The sequence below is a fragment of the Lepus europaeus genome, chromosome X, assembly GCF_033115175.1.
Source record: "Lepus europaeus isolate LE1 chromosome X, mLepTim1.pri, whole genome shotgun sequence".
NCBI classification, from domain to species: Eukaryota; Metazoa; Chordata; class Mammalia; order Lagomorpha; family Leporidae; genus Lepus; species Lepus europaeus.
The window spans coordinates 83806865-83824766 of record NC_084850.1 but is presented as its reverse complement, the minus strand read 5'-3'; the positions used below and the strand labels follow the sequence as shown (position 1 = coordinate 83824766).

Sequence of the window (17902 nt, the reverse complement as noted above, 5' to 3'; positions counted from 1 at the left end):
TTCCTCAGACTCCACAGGCTCCCTCTGAGATTCAGACAGGTCCCACTCTCACCTACTGGGTGAGCATTGTTGCTTTAGTACTCTCAGCTGCTTGATTTCTTAAATTCTTACTTATTTTTATCCTTATTTGTAAGGTAGGGAGAAAGACACAGTGCGGGGGAGGGAGAGAGAGAGAGAGAGAGAGATCTTCCATCCTCCAATTTGCTCCCCAAATGCCCACAACAGTCAGGGCTGAGCCAGGCTTAAAGCCAGGAGCCTGGAACTCAACTCGGGACTCCCAAGTGGGTGGCAGGGACCCAAGTCCTTGAGCCATCACCTGCTGCCTCCCAGGGCATGAATTAGCAGGAAGCTATAATTGGAAATAGAGCTGGTACTCAAATCCAGGCACTCCAGTGTGGCTGCAGCGTTTCAAACACTGCACCAAATGTCTGCCCCTGATTTTTTTTAATGATATATTTAAAATACAAAAATTTCTCGGCCACCTGTTGTCATCAGAGATATGAGATAACAGGAACCCAGGCTGATCTTCACCACCCCCTCCCCCCTAGCCTAATCACTCTGGATTTCATGTTTCTCCCCTGCAAAATGGAGACGTTACACATCTCCGCCCTGCTACCCTTCCAGAATTGCCTTGAATGTTACATGAAATAACATGTGAGGATATGCTTTGTCCCATCCATTGCAGTCAAAATCGTTCCTCTGGTTCTTTTGCCTAGGGCGTTCCATAGAACCAAGCATGGAAGAAAAAAGTTTAATCAGTGAGAAAACAGCCGAGTGGATTGCAGAGGACGATGATGATGTGTTTGTGGCTTCACGCACGACTGAAGATTTATTTACTGTGATACACAGGTCTGGAACAGTTTCCTTACTTCTCTCTGCAATTGCCTTCCCCTTTTCTGCTTCAAGAAAAACTGCTACCTCTAAGCAGCCCCTAAAATTGCAACTGGAGACTAAGTTCAGATACCTGCCTATGTGAGCACAGTCTGCGGCCTCACATCTCAAATTCACTGACATCTTTGGGTGAAGTGGAGGAGGGGAGGGGAGGGGAGGACCAGGTGCCAAGTGAGAGGCCCCTCGTCTCCTAGCAACCGCTTGGCCTATTGTGGCTCCATCTGCTCTCACAGCTCTGTCTACAGTCAGAGACATTTAACCCTTCACAGAATTCCTTGTGCGAAAAAAAAAAAATCCCAACAAAGGTGATGTGGGGCAGTGTATTGAAGCAGGAACTTAGGCCAAGGGGGACAAGTTGGGGACCCAGTTAATGGACAGGAGCACAAGGCAGGAACTCGTTGACAAGAAAACTGGAAAGAGTTCAGTTATTGGAGCCAGAGCACCAGTTCAGAACAGGATCATCCCCCAGGGTGTCCTGATTCAGTCGCTAGCCTGACTCCTTAAATTTGTCCTTGGCCCCAGAACTTGGGCGAGACTCAACCTTGCAGGCATAAGTCAAAGGACTCCAGCTGTGGGTGGGCATTGAACAGATTGCAGGAGCAGGGGCCCCAACAACAGATTCTCAGGACTTAGAGGTGAGAGACAAAGCTACTACGTGCAAGGCTGCTGCCTGCAGACTCTCAGTTCACATTCTGTGAAGCGTTGGTACATGTCCACTGCATGGATTCACTCCAAGCAAACTTTCTCTTATTTAGGTCCAAAAGAAAGCTGCTTGGTTGGAAGGAGCCAGGTGAGGCCTTTGCTGGCAGCAGACCGAGCCCCCACTCACCAATAAAGAACACAGCTGATTCTCCCATCAGTGAGCCTGCTGCCGCCGCGGGGCCAAACAACAGTGCCAACCTAGATGCTGGCAGAAATGATGATTTCAAGGCCTTGCTCCAAAAGAAGGGAAGTAAGGCGACTCCACGGTCCCGCCCCTCTGCAGCTGAACTGCTGAAGACCACTAACCCACTGGCTCGGAGAATTATTGCACAATTTTCAAAAGACTATGAAACCACTGATAACCCCAGCACCTAGGCCCTGAGTTCGACAAGCAGGGTATACTCACTAAACTTGAGTAGAGACGGGGAAGAGAAAAGGTTTTCAAAAGCAACCATGGACATAGCAAAAAAGCCTCCATTTCTTTTACATTAGCTCACACCCTGGACAGCAGGAGAGAGGCCACTTCATCTACAGCTGACATCAGCAGGCACCTGAATCCATCTACAGACATTTTGCGTCTTCATACTTACAATCTTGCCATGACTGACTACCACATTTCTTCTTTTCCCTCCCAGTGGTGTGCACTATCTAAGAAAAAATTCTCTATGCGAGGGCACATGTGCCACCTTTTTGAATAATGACCCACCTGCTCCAACGTTGACTCTGGGGTGATAATATTGGAGGCTGCCTAAACTCGGGAAGCAGAAGGTGCCATTGCTGATTATTCACTTTCCTAGAGGAAGCCTTGATGGTCCAGTGTGGAGATTCAGACAGCATCTGATGCCTCCTCAACCACAGTTTACTCCCCAGTGAGGTGTGCAGCACAGGTGCACACTCTTTTCGGCATAGGGTGGATTGGTTGGCTTTTGTGGTGCAAGATGTGAATGTGAATCTGTCCTAAAACATCATGCCTTTTTCAGTTTGATTGTCTACACGGAGATCAGGGTGATGAATTTTAATAAACACATAGATGGCACCCCCCCTTTAGATAAGAAAGGTCAGGACTGGGTTGCATTGGATGAACCAAGCTCAGCCAACAAAGAAGGCAACCATTTGTCCACTCAGATCTATCCAAGGTAACCAGTACATCCGTCTTGAGACCCTTCAAGAATGTCAAGAATGATAGCCAGGAACTGTGCCCAGCTCATGCTGCATTTTAAGAACTTTCATTTGCATATAATATTCATTACAGGAAGTGATTAGCTGAAGAAACAGCATCATCAAAGACTCAAGGAGAAAAGAAAGTAAGTGCATGCTGCCCCATGCCATTCTGTTCCATTCACAGTTGGTGGCTGATTTGGTTTTGTTTGAAGGAAGTCTGACTCTGTTCCAAAAACCAAGAACGTATAGACTAAAAGGATCTATCCAAAGTCTAAAAGACAGCCTTGCAAGTTGCTATGGCCCAAAACATGGAAAAGGGCTACTTTTTCCCTTTTGGTTCTGCATTTTGACCAGGTTTCAGTCAAGCATGCTGGCAGAGAGTAAGAACTCGGGTAGATGGGATGCCAAAAGAGCTCCAGAACAATCACCCTCCCTCTCCCAGGCTTATAGGCACCAAATATTCTTGTCAACTCAATTTTCTAAGCAGAGCAAGAACAGTGATTCCTTTGATTTTCATATACCTGATTTCTAGGTTAGAGACAAGAAGACCAGTGACAGGAAGTCAGTTGTCTACTGTTTCCCAAGAACTCAGAGAAAAGTCGAATGAAATTAGATCCTGCTTCATAATGAGTGATCCCCAACTCCTTCCTCCTTCACCCTGCAGCTGATAGATTCATTGTTCAAGCACCTGGAGGATGCAGTAAGAGTTCCAGAGACAAGTAGATCTCAATTTTGGTAGGTCACACTCTTCACCAATGAGAAGCAAGCTCAACTGCCCACACTCCAGCTGGACACAGCAGCTGAAAAACCGTGCTAGGAAGACTTGAGCCTCTCACACAGAAGCCCCAGGGCTGTCCTGGGTTGGTACAGTTCTGAATTCTGGACTCCTGGGTATAGGCCAGGCCTACCAGCTCCCTTGCAATCAGTACTTCCCTCTGATTTAGATAGAAGCCACTAAAAAGAACAAACAGCTAGAATAAGCCCAACTGCTTTTGAAAGTATTAGAGCTATTTGGTTTGAAGGTCTTACATTTCAGGGGTTTTCCTGAAATAAAACAAATAATTTCTGGCTTACTTTGTATATGAATGCCACACTTGTCTGCCCTGAACTCAGAATTCTAAAAGATGGAAACATTTTCCTAGAACGGAAATGAGGGAATGTTTGTGATTTTTGCCTGACAAAAATGAAAGCTGTCAGGGCCTGCTCCTTGAGAACCATTTTGAATAGCTGAACTCCACATCCAAGTATGGAATTCACATAATACAGGACTTGTTACTTCTGCTGAATTTTCTGGATGCTTCTTGTTGGCTACTTCTAATGGGCTTTGCCTCTCCCCTCACTTTGCTACCTCTGGAGGTTCTCCCAAAAGATTCTAAAGCTGAATAACCAGAAACCTTTATGGTTTTCAATGACCTTGATTCCTGTTTTCATTGACAATACTGTGTAGGCCTAAAATTTTTAAAAACATTTTCTGCATAATCAGTATGGCCCCCAAATGCCTCATAGTGTTCCCATTAGCACAAGAGGATTTGTGGCAGAAATTGTATAGCAAGCGGTAACATTCAAGACTGGAAATATTAATATTTTACAACAGGTGGACCCAGCCCCAAATAACCAACCAAAATCTAAGAGTTCTATCCAATGTTGATTAACATAACATCAAGCATCTTCCCTATACCCCACATCCAACCTCTCATCTACCCTTGATTATCATAGCACCAACTCTCTCTCCCACCCAGGCACTTCCAACAATGTTTGCTGCCTTGTGCATCTACTCTGCCAAAACTGGAGAAGACAGGCTGAAGATCCCTCTCTAGAAGGTTTTCAGAGAAGCTACTACCATTATTGCTAGTATAAATAATACTGATTAAAAATTTTTAAAGGTGAAATATAGAAGAGATATGAGTAAAATGAAGTTGACCTCAGGAGTCAGTTTCCACTTCAAGTCATTCCTGGCCCTGTTTTTTCCCTCTGATTACAACCAGTAGCAGCAGGTGACTCTGCTAAGCTGACTTCAGTCAAGGCAGGAGTAGAGGGAGCCATCCCCAAGAAGCAAGGTTTATCAGTATCTAAGGATGCTTTGCACGTGATGGGTACCGGTTTCCCATCTGGTTCAAATGTGAAGGGTAGAGAGCAAGTGTCGCTGGTGTCTCCTGTCCTTTGCCTACACTACTATGCCTGCCTTGGCCTCCTGCCTGGGCCTCCCACCTAGCCCCAACTTGTCACTCAGCCCCAACTACCATGAACTGCATCCTTAAGCCAACAGCTTGCCCCAAAAGGAGGCAAGACATAGGGCAGCAAATAGTTCATGTTAGCTTCAGCACCACGGATTGACCAGCTGTGTCGATGTTAACTAACTAGACAACACAGGTCCAATGGTGATCTCGCTGCACCTTTCAGTCTGAGCAGATCTTCCTAAGCATTTGCCCCTTCCTCATACCTGAAGCAGTCAGGAAAAACATAGTTCATGGTTACTTCTCTGTTCCTCACTGGTCCAGTCTTCCATTATCGCCAAGTCTGTGACACAGTGGCGAGCTTTCACTTGAATTTGATTTTCCAGGGCCAGGACTAGGGCAAGGTGAGCAAGGCACTTAGGTGCCAAAGTTAAGGAAGTGCCCACTCTCAGAGCTGTGCAAGTGCCTTACCCTCATCCCGGCCCTATGGTTTGCACTCTGTAAAGTTATATCAGTTTATCTTTTTCCTATGAACAAGTATGGCTCTTCTGATTTGGGAGGGTAACTCCCTCTCTGTTGTTGCACCAAATGCTTTATTGCTATCTATTTTTCCTTTGCTAGAAACCATTGTATGCCTACACATTAAAGAATCTTCAATATTATCAGAAAATATATTTGATCTCTAAGTTACCTGCTCCAAGTGGCAAGTTAGAACCCCCTTCAGGGCTGTCACTGCCATCTGCTGTCCCCTCTTTCCACTCCATTCCTCCTAAACTTCACTTCCCAGCACCAAGTCTCCTCAGTGCCTCCTACTCTGTTATCCTCCTATCTTAAAAAAAATGTTCTCAGGAAAGGGATAAATTCACTGACTTTGAGATTATAAGGCTTAATGATACCTCTTTTGAGGATTGCTTGCATTTTAACAGGGAAAAAGCCTTAAGCCAAAGGAATGAAGTCCTAATTGCAGAATGTTAGGCATCACCTAGTTGTAGAAGTGTCTTTTTCACCATGGAAAGGCCAAAATTCCCTGACAGCTAACTGCAGAATATAGAAAATAACTAAAACTCTTAGAATCATTTTTGTTAATAGCTGATGGTCAATTTCGCTGTCCTGATACTCAGTGCTATTCAATATGGTTACTACGAAGGGATTCTCAGAAATGGCAACGAAAAGCCACTGAGAAGGCCTAGATCGTCATATTGTACATTAACATTTTTTACACCAATGGGACAATACTACTTACCATTTGAGTAAAACAACACAAGGATTTAAAGAGTTTGTGAAAATATGTCCTGTTTGTGAAAGGTGAAACTGTCCAATCCATGTCAGTTGTTTGGTGTTGGTGGTGATTATTAAATTTATCAGAGGTACAACTTTACTAAACATAAGCCTCTGCGTCCCCCTTCCTTTATCTCTGTTATGTGCTATCACTTCAGCTTGGTGTGAGAGTGAGAGCCCTATCTATACCAGTGCATCCAGTTCTTCCAAAGCCTTTGCATGTACTTCAGCTATGAATGATGAAGATATAGGGGATTTGAAGGGATGAGCGAGAAAGAGGTGCAAAGAAGTGCCTTTGTTAAAGGGCAGCAAAAAGTATAATGATTTAAGCAATGATATGAAATAAGAGAAGTTTTAGAATACTTTGAAATAGATTTATAGAGGTCTGCAGTAGTAAATGACTATAGGCCCATATTTGGGGTGTTTTAATAAGTTTAGCAAAAAAAAAAAAAAGAAATTTGCATGAGAATGGGTTATATCAGATAGATATATGCTTTTGTTCAGTAATGCCCAAAATCTAGACCAGTGATTTACAAAGTGTGGTCCCAGGACCAGCAACAGCAGCATCCTTGGAGAGACAGAGTGTGTGTGTGTGTGTGTGTGTTCCAGTGATGTCACTCCTGGATCACCTCAGTCATGATTGTCCAACTGATTTGCACATTTCCAGTTATTTCAGCTGTCATTACAATGATCAGTCTCTGGCCAAGACATGCATACTGTCCCCTTGGTTAGCCGCATGTTTGTTTGGTGTTAAAAAATTATCAAATTGAATCAACTATGTGCCCAATCTACAAAACCTTTAATTTGAGTCAACTAGCATATCTGGTCACTTTTGGGTTAAGAAAAATAATTTTTAACTCACAGATGAAAAAGGAGAAGACGTTAGGTTTACTTGGCATTGCCAACTCTGAAATACCTGTCTTCACCATGGTGACTGTTCTCTAGGAGGTATATACAGAAGTATATTTGATTTTAAGATTTTGCCTAAATAGTGGAATTTGATAACAATAACCTGCAAAACAAAATCTGAATCAAAACAACCAGTTAACCCCTCTCAGCCTCTTTGTAATGTCACGCTTTATAGAAATGTATTCCTTATGTGGTCTTAAGCTTTTTCAATGTCCAACTTTATAAAATGTTATGCATGCAAGCACAGCATTGTGTTCATTGTATGGTCACCTCCAACTCATTCCTTCCTCCATATGTATAATGGTAAAGAAATATCAATATGTATGTTCTGAAGTCTCCTGATCAATTGTAAATTACAAACATTTTGATTAATTTTTAAATGAGATATATTTACTCTGGCTAGTAGTTAAAATTTTATTCTTTTTATTATATTTCATTGCTACTATTTTCTACTGACTCCAAAGTTTACTTTGGGGAATATTTCTTATTTCTAGAATGTTCTATTTATCTTATTTCTATATTTATCTATAGTCACAGGATATTAGTGCTGAAAAAGACCAGCCTCCCTCATTTCATGGATGAGGAAATTGGGGCCCAGAGGGTAAGATAACTTAAATAAGGTCACACAGTGCGCCAGTAGAAGGCCCAGCCTCAGTTCTGGGTCTCCTGCCTTTGGACCCAGTGTTTGTTCATTGAAAGCACTACATTTATAGAAGCCCACAGCTGGTTTCTGCTCTTATGACACATTCCCAGGTATTTCAGTGAACTAGCGTATCTTATTTAAGGAAAAAATTGCTCAAGAATTCTTTAATTCATGAATCCAAAGACAAATCTGAGTTTCAGCTTAGAAGCATTCATCTCCCTCCATATTGAATGTTTACATATATGCCCTACCTTGTGCAATGGGTGTTTTCCCTAAAAGTTGCATACAAATGAATTTTAGGCCAAATTCCATTTTTAGAAGAGAATTTTCCTATGTAAGAAATCTTCTGGTGACTTCTTTTGAAAAAACCAGGATCCCTCTTGTCCTTGTCCCTTAATGCCTCCACTTATTTTTTTAGTGTGGACTTTTTTATTTGGTGGTTATTTAAAGTAGGGCCAACCAAATTAGCTTTCCTAGAATCTACTTTAATGTTCCCTTCTTAATTCTTATGGAAATTTTTCAGACTGTTAAATGCTCATGAGATACTCAATTGTGTTCTAGAACTTTCCCCAGCTTGATATTTTGTCAGTCCCTGGGCTCAAACTCCACCTCCATCTTAGCAAACAACAGAATTCCCTAATAAGTACTAAGTTCTGTATGCAGTCTGTTTTCCAGAACATGTTTTGCCTAATGCTCCTTAGTGTGGATCTCTCTTTGGCTACCCCTGGGTCTCCTTGCTTAGTTCATGCCTACTTCACTGTTCTGTGGAGTTGCAGGCAATGCACCTTTAGGGCTATGCTACATATACTGAGTCATATTTCTGATCATTTATTTCCATTGTTCCCTTGTTTGTCCTGGACTGCCTCTGATTTCCCCTTTCAAGGATACTCAGAGACTTCTCACCAGAGATTTAGTAGGATTTTCCCCTGTCATCTAGACCAGAAATTGACAGTCCTTTCCACAAAGGGCCAGACATGAACTATTTTAGGCATCTGTAGCGCACTTTTCTTTGTTGTTGCTGTTTGCTTGTTCATTTGTTTTATCATCCTTTGAAGATGTAAAACCCCATTCTTAGCTCACAGGCCATGCAAAGCCTCAGACTGGATTTGACCATTTCTCATAGTTTTCTGCTCCCTGATCCAGATTGTTTTCTGGGGCAGACATTTCTGGAACCTGCCTCATGTCATAACTGGGTTTGTGGCTCCTGCTCTCCCAGTGAATGTATTGTCAGGCCAGGCTGACTGCACAGCGGCAGGTGGAGAGCAGCTGCATATGCCAACTATTCCTCTTCAATAGGATGTGTTTTGTGTTTCTCCCCACCCCACCCCACCCCCCGCTCTGGCTATCTCAATGTAGAAACCCTCGTTCTTTTCTCTGGACATGTTCTTGTTACTCAGTGTATCTCTGATTCCCTGCATTTGGGGTAAGCTAGTAGGAAAGAAAAGATTTCTGAGTTTTCTTACTCCTTTTGTCCCGTCATTGCTCCCCCAAAACTGTGGTTGGGGACCTCCAACACATGCCACCCTGTACTGTCCGAATACTGTCATTGTAAGTTTAAGGTAGTTAGTGGCAAGCCTGGTGGCCCAGGCCATAGGATTCCACTCTAGCCTATGATTTCCTAGGGAAATCACCAGCTTTCTTGTTTCCAAAAGCTGGTTTTAGAATGTCTGTGTCCATTTGTCCATTTTATATCCATTTTCTAATGCAGTTTGGATCTGTTCTAAACAGAGCACTCAGCCCTAGCAAGAAAATCAATAAGGTGCAAAAGATATTCTGTACCTACAGATTTTCCCTACTTCCTGGGCCCCCAGCCCCTGCAATGGGCTCCTTGGGATGCCCCATACAACACCACAACCAGCAGGCATTTCAGCACACATCTCTTCAGGTTTTCCAAACCTCTAAAAAGATTCTCTAAAGCTTCTTCACATGTCTCTCCATCCTGCTCCTATCTCCACCCCTCTTGCTTGGAATTCTAAAGCTCACATTCATATTTTCACACTCACTAGTGCAAACGATGGGGGATACATGTGAATGAGAAGATGTGTGCCTTGTGTGTGTGAATGTGGTTTCTCTACCAGGACTGTGAGAGCCACATCCACTGAATTTCTCTCTCTCTCTCTCTCTCTCTCTCTCTCTCTCTCTCTCTCTCTCAGTGCTGTTATTAGCCCTTTGAGCCAGGGCCAGACCTGATGGGATTGGTCCAGGAGAAGAAAATGGTAGGGGCTCCTGAGACCTTCTTTCCACTGGCTTGCCTTGGCTTTTCCCCAGTGCGCCATTTGAAGAACCTCCTTTGTGATGGCTCTGGACAGGCTGGATATACAGAGATGAGGCCTTTAATTTGCTGTGAATTCTATCCTCCCATATAGTTCTCCAGCTGCAGCTGTTGCTAGCACAGCAAATTGTTTCTTAGGACCTATAGCTTGATTTCTGTCATTTGAGCCCAGGGATTTTTAAAATCTAAATTTTAAAAAGTCAGAGACACAGGTAACATTCAGGATTTCCCTGGTTGAAAGGCATGTGTGAAACAGTTCCTTTCCGCCTCCTGTTTAGGATTTCCAGAATTAAGAAGGGAAACTGGGTTTGTGCTGTGGACCCCAAAGCAGCCGAAGTCCTCCACTTGCCAAAAAACAAAATGAGGAATGAGGATCAGCCAGTCTTACTGCACAGAGTCAGGGACTGGACTTTTGTTAAGTTAGCACTTATCACTCAGTGCTTGCTGAGTGCCAACAATGCACTTAAGAAAAATAAGGGAGACAGGAATGTACAGACCAAGATCCTAAGCTGGAAGGCAGAGATAAGGCCATTCCCCCAGTGATGAGAATGTGTCCCTTGATGAAAACATTCAAGAGGAAACAGAAACTAGGAAAGATTACAATCCTGCTCATCTGAGGATTTCAACACAAAATGGGAGGGAGCCCTCTGTGGAATGATATTTCAAAGGATTTTTCTTGTCTTTCTTTTTTTTGAAAAAACAAAAAAGCATTCCTTACTGGCTTACTACCAGCAATTGAACTGTACCCTTTATATGGCTAGAGCTGTTTGTGTCTTCTTAAAATAAACTTTTTCGGTTAAAATCATTTTCAGCTTCACTCTCTGGTTTTCATTGTAGCAATGATGACTTTCTTCAGACACTAAACTCAGTTTGTGTGTTTTACCAGCTGCACAAGTACTGGCCTCACACACGTTGGATTCTGATGCTCAAAACCCCCTGAGAGACCCAAACAGATATGCAGGGGTCTTTCTTTTTTTTTAATTTATTTTTGACAGGCAGAGTAGACAGTGAGAGAGAGAGAGACAGAGAGAAAGGTCTTCCTTTGCCGTTGGTTCACCCTCCAATGGCCGCCGCGGTAGGCGCGCTGCGGCCGGCGCACCGCACTGATCCGATGGCAGGAGCCAGGTGCTTCTCCTGGTCTCCCATGGGGTGCAGGGCCCAAGGACTTGGGCCATCCTCCACTGCACTCCCGGGCCACAGCAGAGAGCTGGCCTGGAAGAGGGGCAACCGGGATAGAATCCAGCGCCCCAACCGGGACTAGAACCCGGTGTGCCGGCGCCGCAAGGCGGAGGATTAGCCTAGTGGCGCCGGCCTGCAGGGGTCTTTCAAAAGTTCACAGATATGCAGGGTCTTTCAAAAGTTCACAGAAAATGTATAATATGAAGAACTTATGCATGGATTTTTTAATGGCACCAAGATAAAATTATCTTTTCATTCCATTTCCCAAGGACTTTTTGAAATTCCCTTGTACATGACTCATAATATCTTGTAAAAACCCAACTCACAGAACCAGGTCCCTAAGACATCTGGGCAGATAACCCACATTCAAAGACTTCATTTCAGGGAATCCAGTTTGGCTGCTCAAGGAGCCAGTGAGAGCCTGGGGAAGTAGATGGCAGTCACCAGGCTCAGGGGTGGGGGGTTGGGGGGGAGGTGGTTTTAACAACTACCCTTCTCTGGCTCAATAACACCACCTAGCAGGGGCTAACCGAAATGAGTCTGGGCTGGGATCAAAAACAAATTCACCGGCACACCGGGTTCTAGTCCCGGTCGGGGCACCGATCCTGTCCCGGTTGCCCCTCTTCCAGGCCAGCTCTCTGCTGTGGCCAGGGAGTGCAGTGGAGGATGGCCCAAGTGTTTGGGCTCTGCACCCCATGGGAGACCAGGAGAAGCACCTGGCTCCTGCCATCGGAACAGCGCGGTGCGCTGGCCGCAGCGCGCTACCGCGGTGGCCATTGGAGGGTGAACCAACGGCAAAAGGAAGACCTTTCTCTCTGTCTCTCTCTCACTGTCCACTCTGCCTGTCAAAAAAAAAAAAAAAAACAAATTCAGATCAGATGTGGCAGGGTCACTCTACCCCTCAAAAAGGGTGTGGCTCCACCATACTGATGGTAATAGCTATTATTCAAGGGTCAACTCCCATCTAAAAGGAGCAACCAAGACAGTTCCTTGAAGCCCATACCTGTGTCTCCCCAGACCTCAGTGCTAACTCATGTACCCTGACAGGATTCAGATGCTCTTCCAAAATGACACTGGAGAACTGGAAACAAACCAGAAAGTGTACAAGCGAAGGGAGCGGGGCCATGGCTACTCTCAGACAATAGCAGGTGTTGAGAATGAAGATGAAATTCAGAGAAGGAGGCTGGCTTGAGGTAGGCCTCATGGCAGGCAGTGCCTTGGTGGAATCCTACAGCTAAAGGTCTGGTGTTCACCCCAGCAGGTTCAGAATTTCCACTCTGCCGTGAATTGGTGATGGCTTTAGGGACTGACCACAATAACCAAACTCACAAAAGTCAGGTGCCGGTATTTTAGCCAAAGAGAGAGAGTATACCTTTTTTTTCTTTTTTAAAAAAAAAGATTTATTTTAAAGACAGAGTTTTAAAGAGAGAGGTAGAGCCAGCGAGAGAGAGAGAGAGAGAGAGAGAGAGAGAGGTCTTCCATCTACTGGTTCACTCCCCAAATGGCCGCAACAGCCAGAGCTGAGCTGATCTGAAGCCAGGAGCTTCTTCCGGGTCTCCCATGTGGGTGCAGGGGCCCAAGGACTTGGACCATCCTCTATTGCTTTCCCAGGCCATAGCAGAGAGCCGGATTGGAAGAAGAGCAGCAGGGACTTGAACCGGCGCCCATATGGGATGCCAGCACTGGCAGTCTGGGGCTTTAACAGTGCCACAGCGCTGGCCAGAGAGTGCACCTTTCAAGCAAAGATCACAGACAGGAGGCCTGCAGGTTAAATTGAACTCACTTGCATCTTGTGGAGTGTACAGTGTGATTTGTCTTTTTTTTTAAGTTTAGAAGGGGCACAATTTGTCCAATTGACGTAGTTATCTCCCACTCCCTGTTGCACTTAACCGAACTAGCTTCATTCCCTTATCTGAGAACACTTTTTAAAAAAGATTTATTTATTTGAAAGGCAGAGTTACAGAGAGAGAGGGAGTGCACACTTTTAAAAGTTCATGAAAGGGGCCAGACCACCAGTTCAAATTCCTGCTGCTCCACTTCCGATCCAGCTCCCTGCTAAAGCACCTGGGAAAGTAGCGGAGGATGGCCCAGGTGCTTGGGCCCTTGTGGGAGACCCAGAAGAAGCTCCTGGCTCCTGCCTTCAGACCCGTTCAGTCCCAGCCATTGCAGCCATTCAGATCCACCCAGCCCCAGCCTTTGCAGCCATTTGGGGAGTGAACCAGCAGATAGAAGATTCCCTGCCCCTCCTCTCTCTCTCTCCCTGTCCCCCCCACCATCTCTCTGTTGCTCTGCCTTTCAGATAAAAAGCTCACGAAGGGGGCTGCCATCGTGACACAGCTGGTTAAGCGGCTGCTTGCAATGCTGGCATCCCATTGGAGTCCTTGACTGCTCCACTTCTGATCCAGCTCCCTACAAATACAACTGGGAAAGCAGCAGAAGATGGCCCAGGTGCTTGAGGCCCCTGCACCCACGTGGGAGACCCAATGAAGCTCCTGGCTTTGGCCTGGCCCATCCCTGGCTATTGTGGCCATTTGGGGAATGAACCAACAGATGGAAGATTGCTCTCTCCTCCTCCTCCTCCTCCTTCTCCTCCTCCTCCTTCTCCTCCTCCTCCTCTCCCTCTCCCTCTGTAACTCTGCCTTTCAAACTAAGCAAAACAAAAATAAATAAAAGTTCATGAAAAAATATAATTAAAAGACACATTTATTTTTTACTTTTTATCTTAATATTATTTGAAGGCCAGAGTGATCGAGACAAACAGGAAAAGATCTTCCATCTGCAATATCCACGGCAGGCCAGGACAAAGCTGGGAGCAAGAAACTCAATTCAGGTCTCCCACACGGCCGGTAGACACCTGACTGTCATCACCTGCTTCCTCCCAGGGTGCACACTATCAGAAAGCTAGACTAGGAGTAGAGCTAGAATTCAAATCCAGGGACTCTAATATGGGCGTCCAGCATCCCAGGTGTCATTTTAATTGCTATGTCTAGTATCCACCCCAATCAGTTCATTTTGTTGCAAAGAAAAAAGAGAAAGAAACATCTTGAAATCCAAGCATAACTTTTTTTAAATAATACTCATTTTCTATGAACTTTTTGAGTATCCCTCTTATTCCTGGTCAAGCCCCTGAAGGCATTTGAATTTGTGAGGTTTACATTAAGCTGATGTTGCAGACTCAGCTCCCTGGGAAGCAAACTCTGAGATAGAGTTTACTATGTGAAATGTTTGCTGTGGAATGCCTTAGGGAGCAACAGCTGTGAGAAGGAAGGGGCAGGACAGGATCAGGCAGGAGATGAAAGCAGCATACAGGCACAGCAAATCTTCAGCCCACTCAATGGCGGGCTCTGGCATTCAAATAATCCATCAGATGTCCTGTGCTGGCCACAGAGGGCATGACCTTGAGTGAGGTGCCTCTCTGGATCTGAGGCAATCCCTGAAGGAGCTGATAGCTGAAGAAGATTCAGCAGCTGGCAGCACTCCCTCCCAGCAGCTGGACAACAAGCTCTCCCTTGAGGCGGGTGTGGGCCACACAGTTCTGTGTCTGCCACTGATATCTGTTTGCCAGGAACAGTGCAATGTAAGCGCTTACAATTCTTATTTTCCTGTTCCCCTTTTTATAGATATCACCAGTTCCTTACTTCAGGCCAAGTACACTTCCCTTGATTAGGTTTATAATTTTCTTAAATTGTAGTCACCATCTTGGGACACATGCTGGTAACCTTAATTGGAACTCGGTGTTTCACAGGCCTCATTAATACCCATTAACAAACCCTCTCCAAGGACATGCCATGTCACATACACAAATGTCTAAATGGACCCATCATAAAATTCCATGAGTCAAATGGCTGTAGCATCTACCAAATGCCTACAATGGGCCAGGCAGCGTGTGTTCCTCCATTCACTTATTCTTCCATTCAATAGATGATGAGCTCCAATATATAACTGGGTGGAACACTGGGTGCTGAGGGTACAGTGGCGGATGGCACAGACAACAGGCCTGCCCTCATGGAGATTATCATCCAGTGGGACCAGCCCTGAGAATGTCCCTGTTCCTCAGGAGTCGCCGCTGTAGTTATGAACTCCTCTGGTCATCTCTTGCCTCTCACCATTCAATCCATACTGCTCTAAGCGTCTACTCTGCTGCCCAATCTTCCATGGTCCATTTCCTTTTCATCCTTTCCAACTGTGCCCACCACAATCCCAATTACAGGCATTAAGAAACAGAAAGGCCCCTTGACAACTTCTCTGAGACCTGGATCTCTCCTATGAATTCCACTTACCCTTGTAGGACTCTCCTCAGAGACATTTTCCTTCTCCAGCTATTTCTGCATTTGGAGATGAAATGGACCCCTTCCATACCTCCACTGTATCTTCCAGACTGAAGGCTGCACCTCCCTCTTCATTCTTTCTCTACACTCCTCATCTTGCAAAATCCAGATCTCTTCAACATTTATCTAGACGATTTAGACCACATCCCTGGCTTCTCATTTCTTTGGCCTGACACTCACTCTTGAGTCCCCAGTGGACCTTGTTATGTCCAGAACTGCTGTGCTACTGAAACCTTTTTTTTAAGATTTATTTATTTGAAATACAGAGTTACAGAGAGGCAGAGGCAGAGAGAGGGAGAGAGGTCTTCCATCACTCCCCAGATGGCTGCAACAGCCAGAGCTGAGCTGATCTGAAGCCAAGAGCCAGGAGCTTCTTCTGGGTCTCCTGCATGGGAGGAGGGTCCCAAGGACTTGGGCCATCTTCCACTGCTTTCCCAGGCCATAGCAGAGAGCTGGATCAGAAGTGGAGCAGCCGGGACTCGAACAAGCGCCTATGTGGGATGCTGGCACTGCAGGCGGCAGCATTACCTGCAATGCCACAGCGCTGGCCCTGCCACTGAAATCTTAACTTCAGTCCCCTACAATATCACATCTTCCCAACTCTAATTCAATTACTTCACAACACTGTTCAACTTCACTGACATGTGCATGTGCTCCTCACAAAAGAAGAAATTCAGATGTCCAAAATATACGAAAAACCTCATCTACTCTCAGAGAAATCAAGAGCGGGAGGATGGATATGTTCTTTTTTTTTTTTTGGACAGTGAGAGAGAGAGACAGAGAGAAAGGTCTTCTTTTTCCGTTGGTTCACCTCCCAATGGCCGCTGCGGCCGGTGCAGTGTGCTGATCCAAAGCCAGGAGCCAGGTGCTTCTCCTGGTCTCCCATGGGGTGCAGGGCCCAAGCACTTGGGCCACCCTCCACTGCACTCCCAGGCCACAGCAGAGAGCTGGCCTGGAAGAGGGGCAACCGGGACAGAATCTGCCCCTCCGACCAGGACTAGAATCCAGTGTGCCGGCGCTGCAGGTGGAGGATTAGCCTATTGAGCCACGGCGCCGGCCTATGTTCAATATTTTTAACAAATAAGTCCATTAATAGATACTTAATATAATATTGTTTTTAAAACAAAGGCGTATGTATAAAGATAAGTATGCTAAACCCAAAGCGACATAACAATGGGGAATATGAACAGAAATCCAAGTACAAATGAAGGTTTTCTCCTAATTTCTCATCCAATCTTTTAGTTATTTTCTTATGCGTCATTCTTATCCATACTCTCTGCATATACATGTGATAAAACTGTAAAGAAAAGCAAATAAATTCTCATAAAAGTTAAGAGTAGATACCTCTGGGGCTGGCATTGTGGCGTAACCAGTTAAGCTGCTTCCCGTGATGCCGGCATCCCATATGGGCGCCAGTTTGGGTCCTGGCTGCTCCACTTCTGATCCAGTTCTCTGCTGATGTGCCTGGGAAAGCAGCAGAAGATGGCCCAAGTGCTTTGCCACATGGAAGACCCAGGTGAAGCTCCTGGCTCCTGGCTTTGGCTTGGCACAGCCCTTGGCCATTGCAGCCATTTGAGGAGTGAACGAGTAGATAGAAGATTCTCTATCTATCTATCTATCTATGGTTTTTTTTGACGGGTAGAGTTATAGACAGAGAGAGACAGGGAGAAAGGTCTTCCTTCCATTGGTTCACTCCCCTAATGGCGCTGCACCGATCTGAAGCCAGGAACCGGATATTTCCTCCTGGTCTCCCATGCGGGTGCAGGGACCCAAGCACTTGGGCCATCCTCTGCTGCCTTCTCGGGCCACAGCAGAGAGCTGAACTGGAAGAGGAGCAACCGGAACTAGTACCCAGCGCCCCAACTGGGACTAGAACCCAGGGTGCCGGCACCGCAGGCAGAGGATTAGCCAAGTGAGCCACGGCCAGCTCTATCTCTCTCTCTATCTCTCTCTCTATCTATCATCTATTTATCTCTATATCTCTATCTCTCTGTAACTCTGCCTTTCAAATAAATAAATATTTAAAAAGAACAGTAACTACTTCTGAGTGGAAGGGTAAATTAGGATTGTGAGGACACATGGGATGGGGCTGGTGCTGTGTCTTAGTGGGTAAAGCCGCCGCCTGCAATGCCGGCATCCTCATATGGGCGTTGGTTCAAGTCCTGGTGGCTGCATTTCCCATCCAGCTCTCTGCTATGGCCTGGGAAAGCAGTAGAAGACGGTCCAAGTGCTTGTACCCCTGCACCCGCGTGGGAGACCAGGAAGAAGCTCCTGGCTCCTGGCTTTGGATTGGCGCAGGTCCAGCCATTGCAGCCATTTGGAGAGTGAACCAGCGAATGGAAGACCTCTCTCTCTCTACCTCTCC

At 45.5% G+C, this 17902-nt stretch overlaps 1 protein-coding gene across 2 annotated transcripts in view; it reads left to right on the top strand.

Annotated features, from left to right (window-relative positions):
• The window catches only part of NHSL2 (NHS like 2), a 313196-nt gene extending 305748 nt beyond the window's left edge, over positions 1–7448 (top strand). For both annotated transcript variants that reach the window (XM_062184217.1, XM_062184218.1), the window contains 2 exons: positions 717–849; positions 1647–7448. In XM_062184217.1, coding sequence (XP_062040201.1) covers positions 717–849; positions 1647–1968 — 455 coding nt within the window. In that variant the 3' untranslated portion in view covers positions 1969–7448. The remainder of the gene's footprint in view (positions 1–716; positions 850–1646) is intronic.
• Positions 7449–17902: the final 10454 nt, after the last annotated feature.